The sequence below is a fragment of the Trachinotus anak genome, unplaced genomic scaffold (genome assembly GCF_046630095.1).
Source record: "Trachinotus anak isolate AG129_WGS33_773 ecotype Australia unplaced genomic scaffold, CSIRO_AGI_Tana_v1 ptg000025l, whole genome shotgun sequence".
NCBI classification, from domain to species: domain Eukaryota; kingdom Metazoa; phylum Chordata; class Actinopteri; order Carangiformes; family Carangidae; genus Trachinotus; species Trachinotus anak.
The window spans coordinates 11827131-11841024 of NW_027273876.1; the positions used below are offsets into that span (position 1 = coordinate 11827131).

General features: G+C 40.6%; 2 protein-coding genes across 2 annotated transcripts; one reads left to right on the forward strand and one right to left on the reverse strand.

Annotated features, from left to right (window-relative positions):
- Positions 1-1815: 1815 nt before the first annotated feature.
- Positions 1816-7856, forward strand: LOC139609102 (chymotrypsin-like protease CTRL-1). Its single transcript, XM_071463353.1, has 6 exons — positions 1816-1957; positions 3753-3767; positions 4218-4380; positions 6005-6273; positions 6559-6707; positions 7241-7856. The coding sequence occupies exons 1-6, from the start codon at positions 1903-1905 to the stop codon at positions 7568-7570; spliced, it is 981 nt and encodes a 326-aa protein (XP_071319454.1). The 5' UTR covers positions 1816-1902; the 3' UTR covers positions 7571-7856.
- Positions 7857-9092: 1236 nt separating this feature from the next.
- aldoab (aldolase a, fructose-bisphosphate, b) lies at positions 9093-13213 on the reverse strand. Its single transcript, XM_071462411.1, has 7 exons — positions 13067-13213; positions 11690-11808; positions 11206-11472; positions 10927-11087; positions 10010-10268; positions 9714-9913; positions 9093-9554 (listed from the first exon to the last, which is right to left on the reverse strand). Exons 2-7 carry the CDS (start codon positions 11799-11801, stop codon positions 9462-9464), a joined length of 1092 nt encoding a protein of 363 aa, XP_071318512.1. The 5' UTR covers positions 11802-11808; positions 13067-13213; the 3' UTR covers positions 9093-9461.
- Between the last annotated feature and the right edge of the window lie 681 nt (positions 13214-13894).

Consider the following 13894-nt stretch of genomic DNA (forward strand, 5'->3'; position numbering starts at 1 on the left):
CAGTGGAGCAGAGACGTGTATGAGCTGTGAATGGGCACAAACTTAGATTTACAATCAAAGTTTGATTTTGTTTTGTCAAAATATACACTGTAAACCTTTGATGTAAATTTACGGTGAACTCTTAACAGTATTCTGCTGTATTAGTGTCATACAGTGCCATACTGTAAACTGCAATGCAATCTGGGAGAAAAAAAACCAAAAAAAAACGTGATTACAGCACTTTCAGAGAATGCCATTATCGCTAGTAATTTAAAATGAACCGACATAACAAGATTTTGCAAAAGAGTTTGGGCTGTTTTTGCAGCTTGCATTTTATTTTTCTGGATTTCACCCTTGGAGCACATTCACCAACCAGTCTCTGTCACCACAAAGACACAGCTTCACTACAACCTGCTCAGCCTTCTGTCACAAATGTCCAGAGCTGCATTGATAATGCAACCTTGATTGAGTAAGTTATGTCACCATTTTTATTCTGCCTCAAAGTGTCAAAATGTTAGCTGATGTCATAACATAATCGCTGTTAAGGAAGTAAAAAAAAATCAGTTTGACTTTCTCCAGTTGTATTTTCTGCCTTTTAAGACAGTCTTAGTCATTGACAAGATTCATGCAGTTCTTTAGCTATAGCTGATTGCTTACACTGTTGCTTTTGCTGAAAGACAATTTAACTGAACTAATGTAGTGAGGCTGTAGGTCTAACTTAATGGTTTGTTTTCCAGTTGGCAAAAAGAATCATACAAGACTTTATTCAGACATTTCTAGAACCGCACTCTAAGTTCACTGTTTTGTTGTTTATTCCAAACAGTTGCGAAGATGCATTGTTAATGACGCACTGTCGTGGGGACTTTTCTATAAGATGTGACACATAAGGCACAAAGGGTGTGGCAATTTCTTGTTCATGTCGAAACTGTAACCAAAGGTTCGTTGTGGTGTCTACATTTTGATCCCATGTATCGAGAACTCAAAAAATGTTTTGTGAGAGATATTTCAAGACAAGACATGAATACAGTAAAGAACTGCACATGTATTTCCAGTGATTTACTGTGATTCTAAAATGCAGTAAGAAACTGTAAACAATACAGTACCTTATGGGCGAAGCTGCTGCCAGTGAATTACTGTAAATTTACACTAAAAAGTCTACAGTGTAGTTAACAATAGTGACTTTATTGCAGTGCTCTATTCATGATACTTTACCTACAGTCTATGCAACAGCCTGCATAAAACAGCTTCTTCATATCAGTGTTAGATTTAGATGAACATTGAGGAGCTGCTTGAAAAAAAGAGCATATTATATGGAATTTTAGTTTAATTTAACCACCTTAAGTTAACCACCTTGCCTGTTTATAAGCGGTGCCTCTGGCCATTAAACTAGTAGTTTAACTACATTTTACAGTAGCTAGTAGTTCAGTTACATTCATATGTGCATGGTGAATCAATTAGTTAAATTACCTTTTTTACATTTTTGTGTAGTTAACAACTGAAACTAAACAAATTTGCTCCATAAGAGGAAAGGAATTATTTTTTTATTTTTTATTTTACCATTGCTCCTGTACTGTAATTGTACCCCCTTTGACCAGCTCAGCCTGCTGTGAACATGTGCCCAGGCAAGGTATTTGGCTGTCAGTCCAAACCAGTTTAGTTTACATGATACTGTTCATTCAATAACACCACTGCACACAGCCTGACTGACTAAAAAAGAAAAGAAAGCCACATACAAATCATGTTCATTCCACTTTTGAGATGTACTTTGTTTCCCAGCATAGGTACCCACCACTCCACTCTGAACTACTGGAACAGGTTTGAGCAGGGTGTGGTTGCTTGATTATAAATAGTCTGCGAGTGTTTGGAGAGCAAACCCGCAAAACTCTGTGCTTGCTGGAAACAAAACATTGATAACAGTACAGTATGACAGCCAGAGCTACGCTGATACTCCTGATATGGACAGTCTTCACTGGGCAAGGTGAGATTTTACACATCGATTCATTACACCTTTACAATCTACTTACAAACCATAAAATTCTAATTTTCTTAAAGCTTTTGTTTAGTGTTTGTGAACAGCGTGTAGGACTCTAATGGTGTTATTGTACTGAATTGTATTGTGTTGATGTATTGAAAATATTAAAAACACCTCTAAATAATATGTGAATACAAGCTTAAAGACAGGGTTTTTTTTTACAGGAGTGTTGTATTATACAGCGGTATCAATTAATAATTTTGCAGTTCTGGTGATTATGTTAATGTGTGTTGTCAAGTGGTTACCCAGCAACTGTTTCAGGGGCTTCAGCATTTGTTTGGGAAGCTGGTTTGGTATAATGACTTGCCTCTTTCATGATTCAAAACACATGACGTGTGTAATATTAGCATATGAAGATTGATTTTATTGATTTCCATAAAAAGACAGTCACTGCAGCAGTAAAGATTGTGGCATTTATAACATTTATACTTCACTTCTTCCGAGTGAGAAATTGATGAAGAGGCAGCTAAAACCTAAAAATCCACAAGGATCAGCTCTGGAAAGCAGTCACAGACTGAGATTATAAACTGCTGGAAGGTACACTAGTTTGAAGTTGCACTATTTGAAAAAAAAAAAAGAGCAACACTTATCCATCATTACCACCATTACTCTACATAGTGATGGTTTTATCTACTTCTATGTATCTATAGACTGGGTAAATGGTAAATAAATATTTTGGGGACCTTTCATTTACTAGTTAACTTGGAGAAAATAAGACCCCACGTTGTCATATCTATTAATTGACATCCCTCATTTATTTGTCTGCAAATTTTGTACTTTGAAAATGGGAATATATTGTTCTCCCTGATTTGTTACATTTGAAAGCTGACTAGAAAAATCCACTTGTAACCTTGAAATAGCATCTTAGCTACACTGTCTTCAGCAATTAAGACAAATCAGTATGAGGAAGAGGTACAAAAATCAGACACTTAAAAGCAAACTACTACAGCCATGACATTATAACATGGTGCTTGGTTCCTGTTTCCTCACTAAAGGTCTTATTGACATTCAATATGTGTAGCATGGGGCACTGCAACATTTAGTGGCCTTTAAAATGAACCACTATGTCATTTCCTGTAAAGTTGAAAAATATCCACCTATGATTGGGCAACATACTGTAACTGTGCTGCACCTGCATATCTGCACCTGTGGAAGATACTAACGATCAGTCTCTAAAATGCAGGAAGTTTGTATAATTTCATAGTGATTTATTACAACTAAACTCACTATCATAAGCATACTCTTTTGGAACTAACACTTAAAATTGTAAATAACATGAACTACCAGCGCAGGGTTATCTAACTAAATAGTGCTGTGTCATAATCAAACATACTTCCCATATTGAAACGCATCTTGTTCTTTCTAAATGTCAGCATGATGGTAGAGAGTGTATGTAGGTGTATGTACCACACTAAAATATTGAGGTGAAGTACAATATTTAAAAAAAAGAATTGGGTTTCTCTGAAAATGTCTAAACCAAATGTAGATGAATGTAACAAAATAAAAAATGAACAAAATACTCACAGCACTGCATGTACAGGGAGCAGCTGTAACTCTAGTGCCACACTGTGGCTGTAGTTACACATATCTACTACACTATGAACACTCCCATCACACACACACACACACACACACACACACACACACACACACACACACACACACACACACACACACACACACACACACACACACAGAGGAATATAGATTTATCTAACCTTTTCATCTCTCTCTCCTGCAGGGTCAAAGGCTCAGGGTAAGTGCAGCCACATTTCATATGTTCCATACAGCCATGGAAATGCTCTTAATAATCAGAATCAGAATCAGAATCAGAATCAGTTTTATTGCCAAGTATGTTTTCACATACAAGGAATTTTTTCTGGTGATTGGTGCAATTGATCAGCAACAGTGGGGCTCTCTAGCCTTGTTGATAAGGCTAATAGCAGATGGGAAGAAGCTATTTTTGTGGCGAGAGGTTTTGGTCCTGAAGGACCGCAGCCTCCTGCCAGAGGGGAGTGTCTCAAAGAATAATAATAATAATAATAATAATGTAAATGGTCAGCTCATGAACTGAAACTACTGTGAGAAAGCAACACTGAACTTGAACAACTACGAACCAACACAGCTACAAAGAAGAAACACTTCACAAATGAATCATCCCAACTTAACTGTATGTGCTAACACACAGTTGTGTATCCTCCGTCAGACTGTGGAGTGGCACCTTTGAACACAAGGATAGTGGGTGGCGAGAATGCCACAGCCGGGTCATGGCCCTGGCAGGTCAGCATGCACTTTGCGGGCTCTCACATATGTGGAGGGACCCTCATCAGTGACCAATGGGTACTCACAGCAGCCCACTGCATCCCAGGGTAAGACAAACTAATACTCATTCAACACATCACAAAACCATCAAAAGACCTGTTATGTCTCTCTTCAGTTCTTAGTTCATGCAAATATCAGAGCCTTTACAGGTTCAAAACATGCATACTCAAAGAGACCACTTAACCCCTTGCACCATTATCACTTATCACTTTCATGGTGCTGCACCCCTGGCTGCGCAGTCCAAGACAGCAGTGCTGATTAGACTGAGCTTGAATGACTCTCAGCCAAGGCTTTACTTTCAAATATCAAATATAGTACACAGCTGCATGAAGCTCAGAGAGGTTTTGAAAAGAAAGTGAGTATCTACTTTTCTAACAGTGCCTTGAGCCCTACGCTAACCCCCACTTGCTAATTATTCAGGTCAACATGCACATAGACTTGCATGAAAGGTTCTTACAGTGACGTCAACAATGGCTGACAGATTTATCATTTCTGGCAATCACATTTAGCAACCACCTCACAGTTGTATGACTCCTCTAACCACTCAAGTTGCAGGTCACATATATGGCATTGAAAAATGACCTGAGAGGTGTTCTTGAAGAACTTTGCGATGTCAAACTGTTGACGGTTTGGATGTAAAATGTCATTACTTTATTACTTTATCTATTATCCTAATAGACATTTGTGTTAAATTGTGTTACAATTTGCATATTAATTCTTGAAATATGGCCAAAACAGTGTTTTGTGAACCATCAAAATCTAATCAGTTCATCCTTGAGTCCAAGTGTATGTTTGAAGAAATTCCCCCTATTAAAGATACGAGATATTGCTTTCACAAGAATGGGATGGACTGACAAACAACCCGATCAGGCACAGCTGTCACTGGCACGAGTGGTAAATTCTACTTAATCACAAAGTCACAATTACAAAACAGCTGTTGCTGCTTGTCAATGTTCACTTTGTCTGTCATTTAAACCACAACTCCTACTGTTAGGGGGTTGCGACCAACTGGAACCAGCTGCAAGTGATTGATTCAACTGACTGAACAAAAAAGCTTCATGTTCCTTTCTTTTTAGGCATCTCCCTCTATATAATTGAGGAACTGAAATTTTGTGATAAATCAGCAGTCTAATTCTGATATAACTTTAAAATTGGTGACTTAGTCAGCATGTGTAATTAATAGACTCTACATTGCCTCAAAAAACAGGATCTTCCATTTTTAGCCTTAAAAGACCTAGCCACACTGCATTCCAGTCCTCCTACATGTATAACCAATACCTTATCACACTTAACATCATGCTGCACTTCTGCATTTTAAAGTTACTCAGTGCAGCCGCAGCACAAAAAAAAACAACAACTGTACTGTCTATATGTCTCACACTCTCTGAAGCACAGCAGACTTAGCCACAACGAAAGCTGTTTAGCCAGATATGTTAAACAAAATGTACTCTCTTAGACTGGCACCGGTTTGACTATAACGTCAACTGAATTCCTTCCACGTTGTTTAAGTCGCAGGAATGTAGTCATTGAAACATCTATCTGATAAAAGAACTATTACTGATCTTCTTGAGATGACTTATAAAAAAGACGAGGGCAGCATAGGTTATCCTGCAGTATGAGACTGTCTTCTGCCTTCACCAACCAATTTAAAGAGTCTTGTTTTAAATGCAGGGGATCGCCAAATAGATGGGTTCTCTATTTCGGAAGACTGACTCAGAGTGGCCCTAATAATGAGGAGATGAGCCGCACTGTGTCTCAAATCATCGTCCATCCTGACTACAACAACACGTTATTCAACAATGACATTGCCCTGATGAAGCTCAGCAGCCCCGTCACTTTCACTGAATACATCAGACCAGTCTGCCTGGCGAGTAACTCCAGCCAGTTCCACAACTCCACTCCCTGCTGGGCCACTGGCTGGGGCAGAGTTGGAAAGGATGGTGTGTATCCTTTCAGGTTTTGTAACTGGGTGCAGACGTGCATTCAGAGCACATTTCTGTCTGGGTATTTTTGTCACTTAGTTTTTACTTTCTGTTTCAGTTCTGGTCTCAGTTATTATTATAAATCTTGTTAGAAAAGTAGTTTATCCATTTTTTATTAAGTTTTTCTTCACCATTAATTCTTCATACAAACCTGTATTTTGATGCTAGTCTATTGATGAACAATACTTTGGAGTTACTGAAACTGGAAGATGCCAGACTGATCTCATACTCTCTTTCCTGCAGAGCCCTCGGAAGCTGTTGAGAGACTTCTGGAGGTTCAGATCCCTGTCATTGGAAACAACCAGTGCAAATGCAATTATCGCCCAGTAGAAGAGGCAAACATCACTGACAACATGATTTGTGCCGGGCAGGAGAACAAAGGAACATGCCAGGTTAAAATAATAAGACATTCCTGTAATATCTGGCCTAGCAGGACTGATTACTTGTGACCTTACTTGGCAACCCTTGAATAGATTCATCTAAACCACTAACTCATTACTAAACCTTGCCTCAAAGAACGGAGGCATGGTGACTCTTCAAACCCATCATCAGGAGCAGGTGACAAGGAACCGCAAATACATAGCATACGTGTCAACTGACTGCTGAGGTACATCAGTCAGGCTGATGACATCACAGGCCGGCACAGCTTGTGAGATTTGGCAGCAGCAACATAATGCAAACAGCTTCAGTTCTTTGGAGGTCTTACTCTCCTGTAGTCTCACACATAAAATTTAAATCCTTATATCCTTCATCACCAATCTCAGCACCGTGATGTAATTATGGAGCATCACAAGACTAAAACTTCTTTATTTTTTATTATTGAAATGCTATTGTCACTGAGAATATGCTAATCTAAGATACCTCAGTCTTATTCTGTACATGTTACTAGAAATATCAATTAACTGTTGTGTTTTGCCTATTTTAGGGGGACTCCGGTGGACCTTTGCAATGCAAACAAGGCTCAGCGTGGATCCAGGCAGGCATTACCAGTTTTGGAGTACCTTGTGCCCGGGCTGAATTCCCTGAGGTCTACGCCCGAGTGTCTCAGTTCCAGTCTTGGATCACAGATCAAGTGGCAGGGGCCAGCATTGGCTTTGTGACATTTACCTCCGAAGGCACCAACCCTGACAGCAGCTTTGTGTGTCGAAACTCAACCACAGAAACTCCAACTACGAACTCCACAGCATCAGCTTTTGCAAATCAGCTTGAAATAGTTGTCATCTTAGCCTTCCTGCAGAACATTCTAGCTCAGTAGCACAGTTTAGCAAAAACAATGTCTCTGCTTCTCAAACTGAATGATTTTTGCCCTTATTTTTTTCCTATCTGCCGATTTTATTATAACAAAAACTTAATTTAACCTAGAGATTCTATTAGTATTGGTATTACTGATATGTAACTATCTTAAGATGTTGTATAGTTCAATCAGCAGTAATGCACCATAATATATGATGTTATATATATGTAAGATGTGTATCTATAAAGTAATAACTAACTACACATATAAATGTGGTGGAGCAAAAATAAAACATTATTGATGTATATTAACGCGTACATTTTCTTTTGGTAAAGAAATTGACCTAACACCCTTCCACCAACATGATCATACAAGGATCCATTCCAAAAAACCGGTAGTCCAGATTTTTGCACTGAATTCAAATGCAAATTTAATTGTTGATCTCAGGCTTACCACATAAACCTAAGGATCTATAATCTTGGCCAGACATAGAACTGAATTCAGGCCTGCAAATTTAATAACTGCAACATATAGGCTAAGCCAGTGGTTCCCAACATATTCCAACTTGTGCCTGACCAGAAAATCTCAAAAATGCTGGCAGCCCACATCTGCAACCCACCAGTGGGCCCGAACCAACAGGTTGGGAACCACTGGGCTAAGCAACAGATATTTAGTTGACAGCTCTGCAGTTTTTACAGGACCATGGGCTGGTGCTGTTTATGTGTAAATCAATGCACAGGTCATCTCAGTGCTGCACAGAAAACGACACTCAAACCACTCACATCCCAAACGAAACACTCAGTGAATGTCTTTCGTTCCACTCGTTAAATGATTATTTTGCATGGTAAAAGCTAAACATACTGAACATAACACAGTGTGTTTTTCTCTGTATGAAAGTCATGCATGTTTGATGCCATGTTTGGAGGGTATTTAAAGAACAAGTGTTAGTGCTAGCTCAGTTAATGTTACTTCTGTTATCACCCCCACTAATTCTGTTAACCCTGGCATTACTGTGAGATCATGCTGGATGCACTAAATAATGGATGAAGAGTCCACATGAGGATATTAACTACAGCCATTAGGACCCCAAATCAAATGTCTTGTGAATCCACTCAAGAGTGATGATGCAATAGTAGACATCTATTGCAATATGAACCAAATGTTGGACAAACTGGTACTAGCACAGCTTAATAGATATTTTCTTTTAAAATATCTGTTCTCAATGATGAAGATTAATTAGTTTAGTAAATAATTATATATATATTATTAGAACTTAGCTTACTTGGTCAGCTAGGGACCTCTGGTCAGGTTTTCATTTTGTGCATGTGCATGTTTTTGAGTGTGTGTGTGTGTGTGTGTGTGTGTGTTTGTAGTAATATACAGTATTATTTGTTATTAGGCTACAATGGATACAGGTTCCCAACAACCAAGCAATCACTCAAAAAGTACATTTCTAAAAGAGGAAGTAAGACTTTTCTTCCATTTTTAATCAAACGAGGAAGTAAGCTAAAAACTCAAAAGAAAGAGGAAGTAAAGCGACATGTTTGGGTAAATGCTTTATTCCATGGCACCAGTATAATTTGTATACTGCACTTGGTGGAATCAGACCAAGGAAAGAATAGCATAAATTGTGTAAAAACAGTGTGGTAATCTTCACCTGAAAAAAGGTGTTTAAAAATAAAAGGTAAGGGAATGGAGGCAGAACTTTTTTTCCCGAATCTCCTATAGCTACAGCAACAACCCAAAGAAAAGTTTTTTTTTCCAACTTTCCTTTCTACCAAGATGCTTTAAAAGTGTTACTGTCAATAGCGGAGACAGTTACATAGGCATTGTCTAGGAGGACATGGCTTTTTCTGTGGTGACTCAATAATGGTGGGAAGATGGTGGAAAGGGAAATGGTGAGTGTCCATGCTTAATAAGCGTGATTAGCCACAAACAGTGACTCTCCACCGGCAGCGCTTGTTCCACTAGTCACATATTTGCCCACGCAGGCCTGGCTGTTAGCCTGTAAGAGGCAAAAAGGACAAAATTATTTAATTCACATTAAAGTACTGAAGTTCTCAAAATAAAAGTGTACTGCAGAATCTTTGTAACTTACTCTATTATGACATACTTTCATACTTTCTCTTTTTATATTAACATTTGTATTTATATTTACACATACCAGAGCTCTCTTGATGAACTCCTCCTGGCAAGCCTTTCCATTCTCCTTCTTGCCACCCCAGGCTTTGAGGGCAGAGGCCTGCAGGGCACGGCCGTATGAGAAGGTCAGGGCCCAGGGCCTGTGCAGAGGGCACTGGTTCATGGCGTTCAGGTTGACGGAGGCTTCCTCCTCACTCTGGCCACCAGACAGGAAGGTAATGCCTGCACAGGAAGATGATGAGAGTTTAGCAACACACCTCGTGACGTGTCAGTGGGGTCAACATGTCAACTGGAGAATAACTTGTGCATCCAGCTTACCAGGGACTGCAGGGGGCACAGTGCGGCGCAGAGCAGTCACAGTTGCCATGGCAATCTCCTGGTTGCTGTACTTGTGTGAGCAGGAGTGTCCAGCGGTAACCATGTTGGGCTTGAGCAGGGTGCCCTCCAGGTAGACATGGTGGTCAGACAAAGCCTTGTAGACAGCAGCCAGGACCTTCTCAGTAACGTACTGGCAGCGCTTCAGGTCGTGGTCACCATCAGGGAGAATCTCAGGCTCCACGATGGGGACGATGCCGTGCTGAGGAAAGCGGGGACAAAAGTCAGAATCATTATGTTAACAAATACAGACAGCAGTGAAACAACTTCTCCTCTCACAGCTGGGTCAAGAGTTTAATGGGTTTTATTAAATCGTTCTGCTATTTTTTAAAGCAACAGCAGAGACTTTGCAAATGTTACTTTCATCTTTCAACTGAAGTAGCAATAGACAATGATAATATGATTTCCTTATTGGTAAAAAGCCAAATGGAATTCCATGATGAATTGATATTATTATCTGCAATACGCTGAAACTGCAAAGATAGCATCACAGAGAGAAATAACACCTCTTTGAACAGTGCAGAAGGTTTATAATATTTGCGTAATATAATATCCACCCAAAAACCCATGCAGAACGTAGGTGACACAATAACATCAAATGCAAAGCAAAGACTAATGCTGCTTTTATCATGACCTAGGAAGTGCATTTTGCAGGTCACATAGTTTCTGGGTTCCAGTGATAAATCCTTTGATGTTATTCAGTAGGTATTTGAGCGGATGTTTTAAATAGAAGCTGAAACAAACATAGTAGCCACACAGACTGTTGAAACATCATTTTCTGCTAATTTCTGCTAACACCTCTGTCCTTGCTATGAGGCTCGTGAAATCATGAAGAAAGCCATCTATCTTTCGTGTCTTACCATCTGGCAGATGCTGGCATAGCGAGCCAGGACGTTGGCGTTCTCGATGATGGCCAGTCTTGAGGGGGTGGTGGGGGTGATCTTCAGCACACAGCGCCACTTGGCAAAGTCAGCACCATCCTTCTTGTACTGGGCGCAACGCTCATACAGTCCATCAAGACCTGTGAAAGAGGGAGCGCACACACTGGATAAGTGAGACAATACCGATGATACCCGGGATCTGTTAGAAGATACTTGATGTATTTTTCTTTTTGTGTCTAAATCTTTTTCTTTGCTCACCCTGGGTGGTTGTCTCGCCGTTGGTTCCGGCCAGGGGGACAACACCTTTGTCGACCTTAATGCCCACAACCATGCCTCTCTCTTTGAGGTGCTGGGGGAAGGGCTTGCCACCATCGGTCTTCTGGTACATGGTCTCATGGAAGAGAATTACGCCACCAATGCAAGGGGCGACGCGGTCATCTGCGGTGAAGAGGAGCTGGCGGTACAGCCTCCTGTTCTCCTCAGTGTTCTCAGCATTGATGCTCTGGAAGCGCTTGGCCACGCTGCCTGGAGGTTGTAGAGACAGATGAAAACTGGGTTGAAAAATGCACTTGGGTGTTCTGGTTGTGTTCCTGATTTATTTTTTTAATAACTTCCTTGTCATATATACCCAAGCCAACACTGTTATGTGATGAATAGACAAACTGAGCTTTCTTATCAGATAAAGGCTGGTTGCTGTTTTTTAAACTGTAAAAAGTAGATTGATTTTCTTGAAGTTCTTTACCGGTGGACTCGTCTGCGGCGAGGATTCCCTTGCCGGGAGCGACAATCCTATGAGCAATATCGCTGAGCTCCTTCTTCTGCTCAGGAGTGAGGAAGGGGTATGCGTGAGGCATCCTGACTCTGTATAGGAGGAGAAAAAAGACCAAGAATGAGATAATAAGAAAACATCTGATAGATCTAAGAGGAAAGACACACAGAGGCCAAAAGTTCAACAAAATTCAAACTGCACTGGTTGTGGTTTTCAAGCAGGCATGAGAAACTGCTTGTTAAATGCTTCAAGAGACGAACCGGGACGGAAGTGGGGAAACAAGAGCCTGATGCAAAGTTTTAAAATTTTCCTGTCTGTTGTCTGTTGTTGAATGAGTCAAACCAGCTGGTGACCCAACCATGTCACTGCAGTTGTTGCAGCTATAACTGCTGCAGTAACATAATGCTCTTTATGTGCGGGGGTTGCACACTATTCCCCAGGCACAATATGCAGCAGCACAAGGTATCCAGTGTCAGAGAGCCCTGCACCCTCCTCCACCCCATCCTCCACATATCTAACCACCCTTGAAAAATCATGACAAGTATGTGGATGACCTATTCCATTTTCTAGCCTCTTATCCCTGACCTTTCTGTTCCCCTTCAATGCCCCTTCCCTCCTCATTCCTCCTCTATCACACACCTCCTCTACACACCCCCACCCTCTCTCCCCTGTCTGTGCCTCCACTATCAATAGGCTGGACTAAATATACACTGTGTGCTATAGCAAAGCAGTGAAATGGCACTATGGCTCAGAAGAATTTACACAAAAGAGAATTGTGCAACTTCACATCCTTCACTGGTTGGAAATCATGTAGTCAACAGGAAGATTAGTAACTAGACAGCTTGACAAATAAATAAAGATACTTCTATAAATAAAGGTGCAGTAACGCTATTGAGTCACAGCTAACAACAATGCAGTGGAAACATCAGAAAGGATCACATAGCATAGCATAGCAGTCATGTCTGTTCGTGTGTTGTGTATCAAGACTATATGTGAAAATACAAAATGCTGAGGGACAGTTGTCAAAGTGTGGACTACAGAGCAAGTGAGGCATTTCATTAGTGAATAGTGAAGGTATCATTGAAAACACTGACATGTTTTAGTCTGTTTCACTGTGTCAGAGACAAGTGAGAGGACATAAGTCTGTGCATTAAATGTGGCACTCATGGCTCTGGCTGTCACAGAAACCATGAATTTGCAAGAGTGTAGGAGTAGGTGAAATATCACATCTCTAGCATGTGTGAAAGGTTATGCGCCTCATGCCTTATATGAAGATGTTCAACAGGTAGTGCAAAAAAGCCAATTAAAGCAATGCATTTATGTCATAGTTGTAGTTTTCTGTTCTTTTACCTTTGAGTTTAGGAGGAGAGCTGAGAGAAGAGAGAGGGAGGGAGAAGATCCGGCCTTCGTCTGCGACGCCCCTCCAGCCCGCTGGCCCTTGTATTTATCCTCACATTGTGACCCCTCACATTTCAGCTGCCCAGCTATAAAAAGATCAGGACGCAACCAGAGATGGCTCGTGACATTCAGAGAGACTGGGGCTGGAGTAACATGGTAGTGAGCAGCCAGTGAAAGGGCAAAGAGTGTGTCAGTGAATGGCAGAGAAAGTAACAGAGAGAGGGACAGCTACTATAGGGAGGGAAGTATAGGGGAGGTAGTAGAAATGCTGTATGAAGATATAAAGGTATATTAAAAATGGGTGAACAGAGGTGTGGAGGATATTATCTAGAAATAACTGATAAAGAATGATGTTTCCTACATCCTGCTTAGACAAAGTCATGCATCATCCGAGCACATCACTGCACCGGGTCCTAGTTTAAAGCATTTTAAGGCAAGCGTACATTGCAATTAATAAATACAGATTTCATACGTTATTCAAATGCAGTTACTTTGAAATTTGCTGTCTCAACTGAGAAGAGCATCTTAGCACCCAGAGGTCATCTGAAAGGGTATGTGGTAGATAACTGGGGTACATGCAGTTATGGACTAATAACACGCACACACGCGCACTCACACACTCACATAGAGACTTGGAGAGCATGTGACAACATTGCTAACCTGCCCTTAGAAATCCAATCCAGACACAGCAATACAGTGCACAGATCCTTGACCTTTTCTTGACCTTTGTCGACCATCTTTGCTTGGCAGGAAAGGGTCAAGCATCGAGCCTGGCAAAGG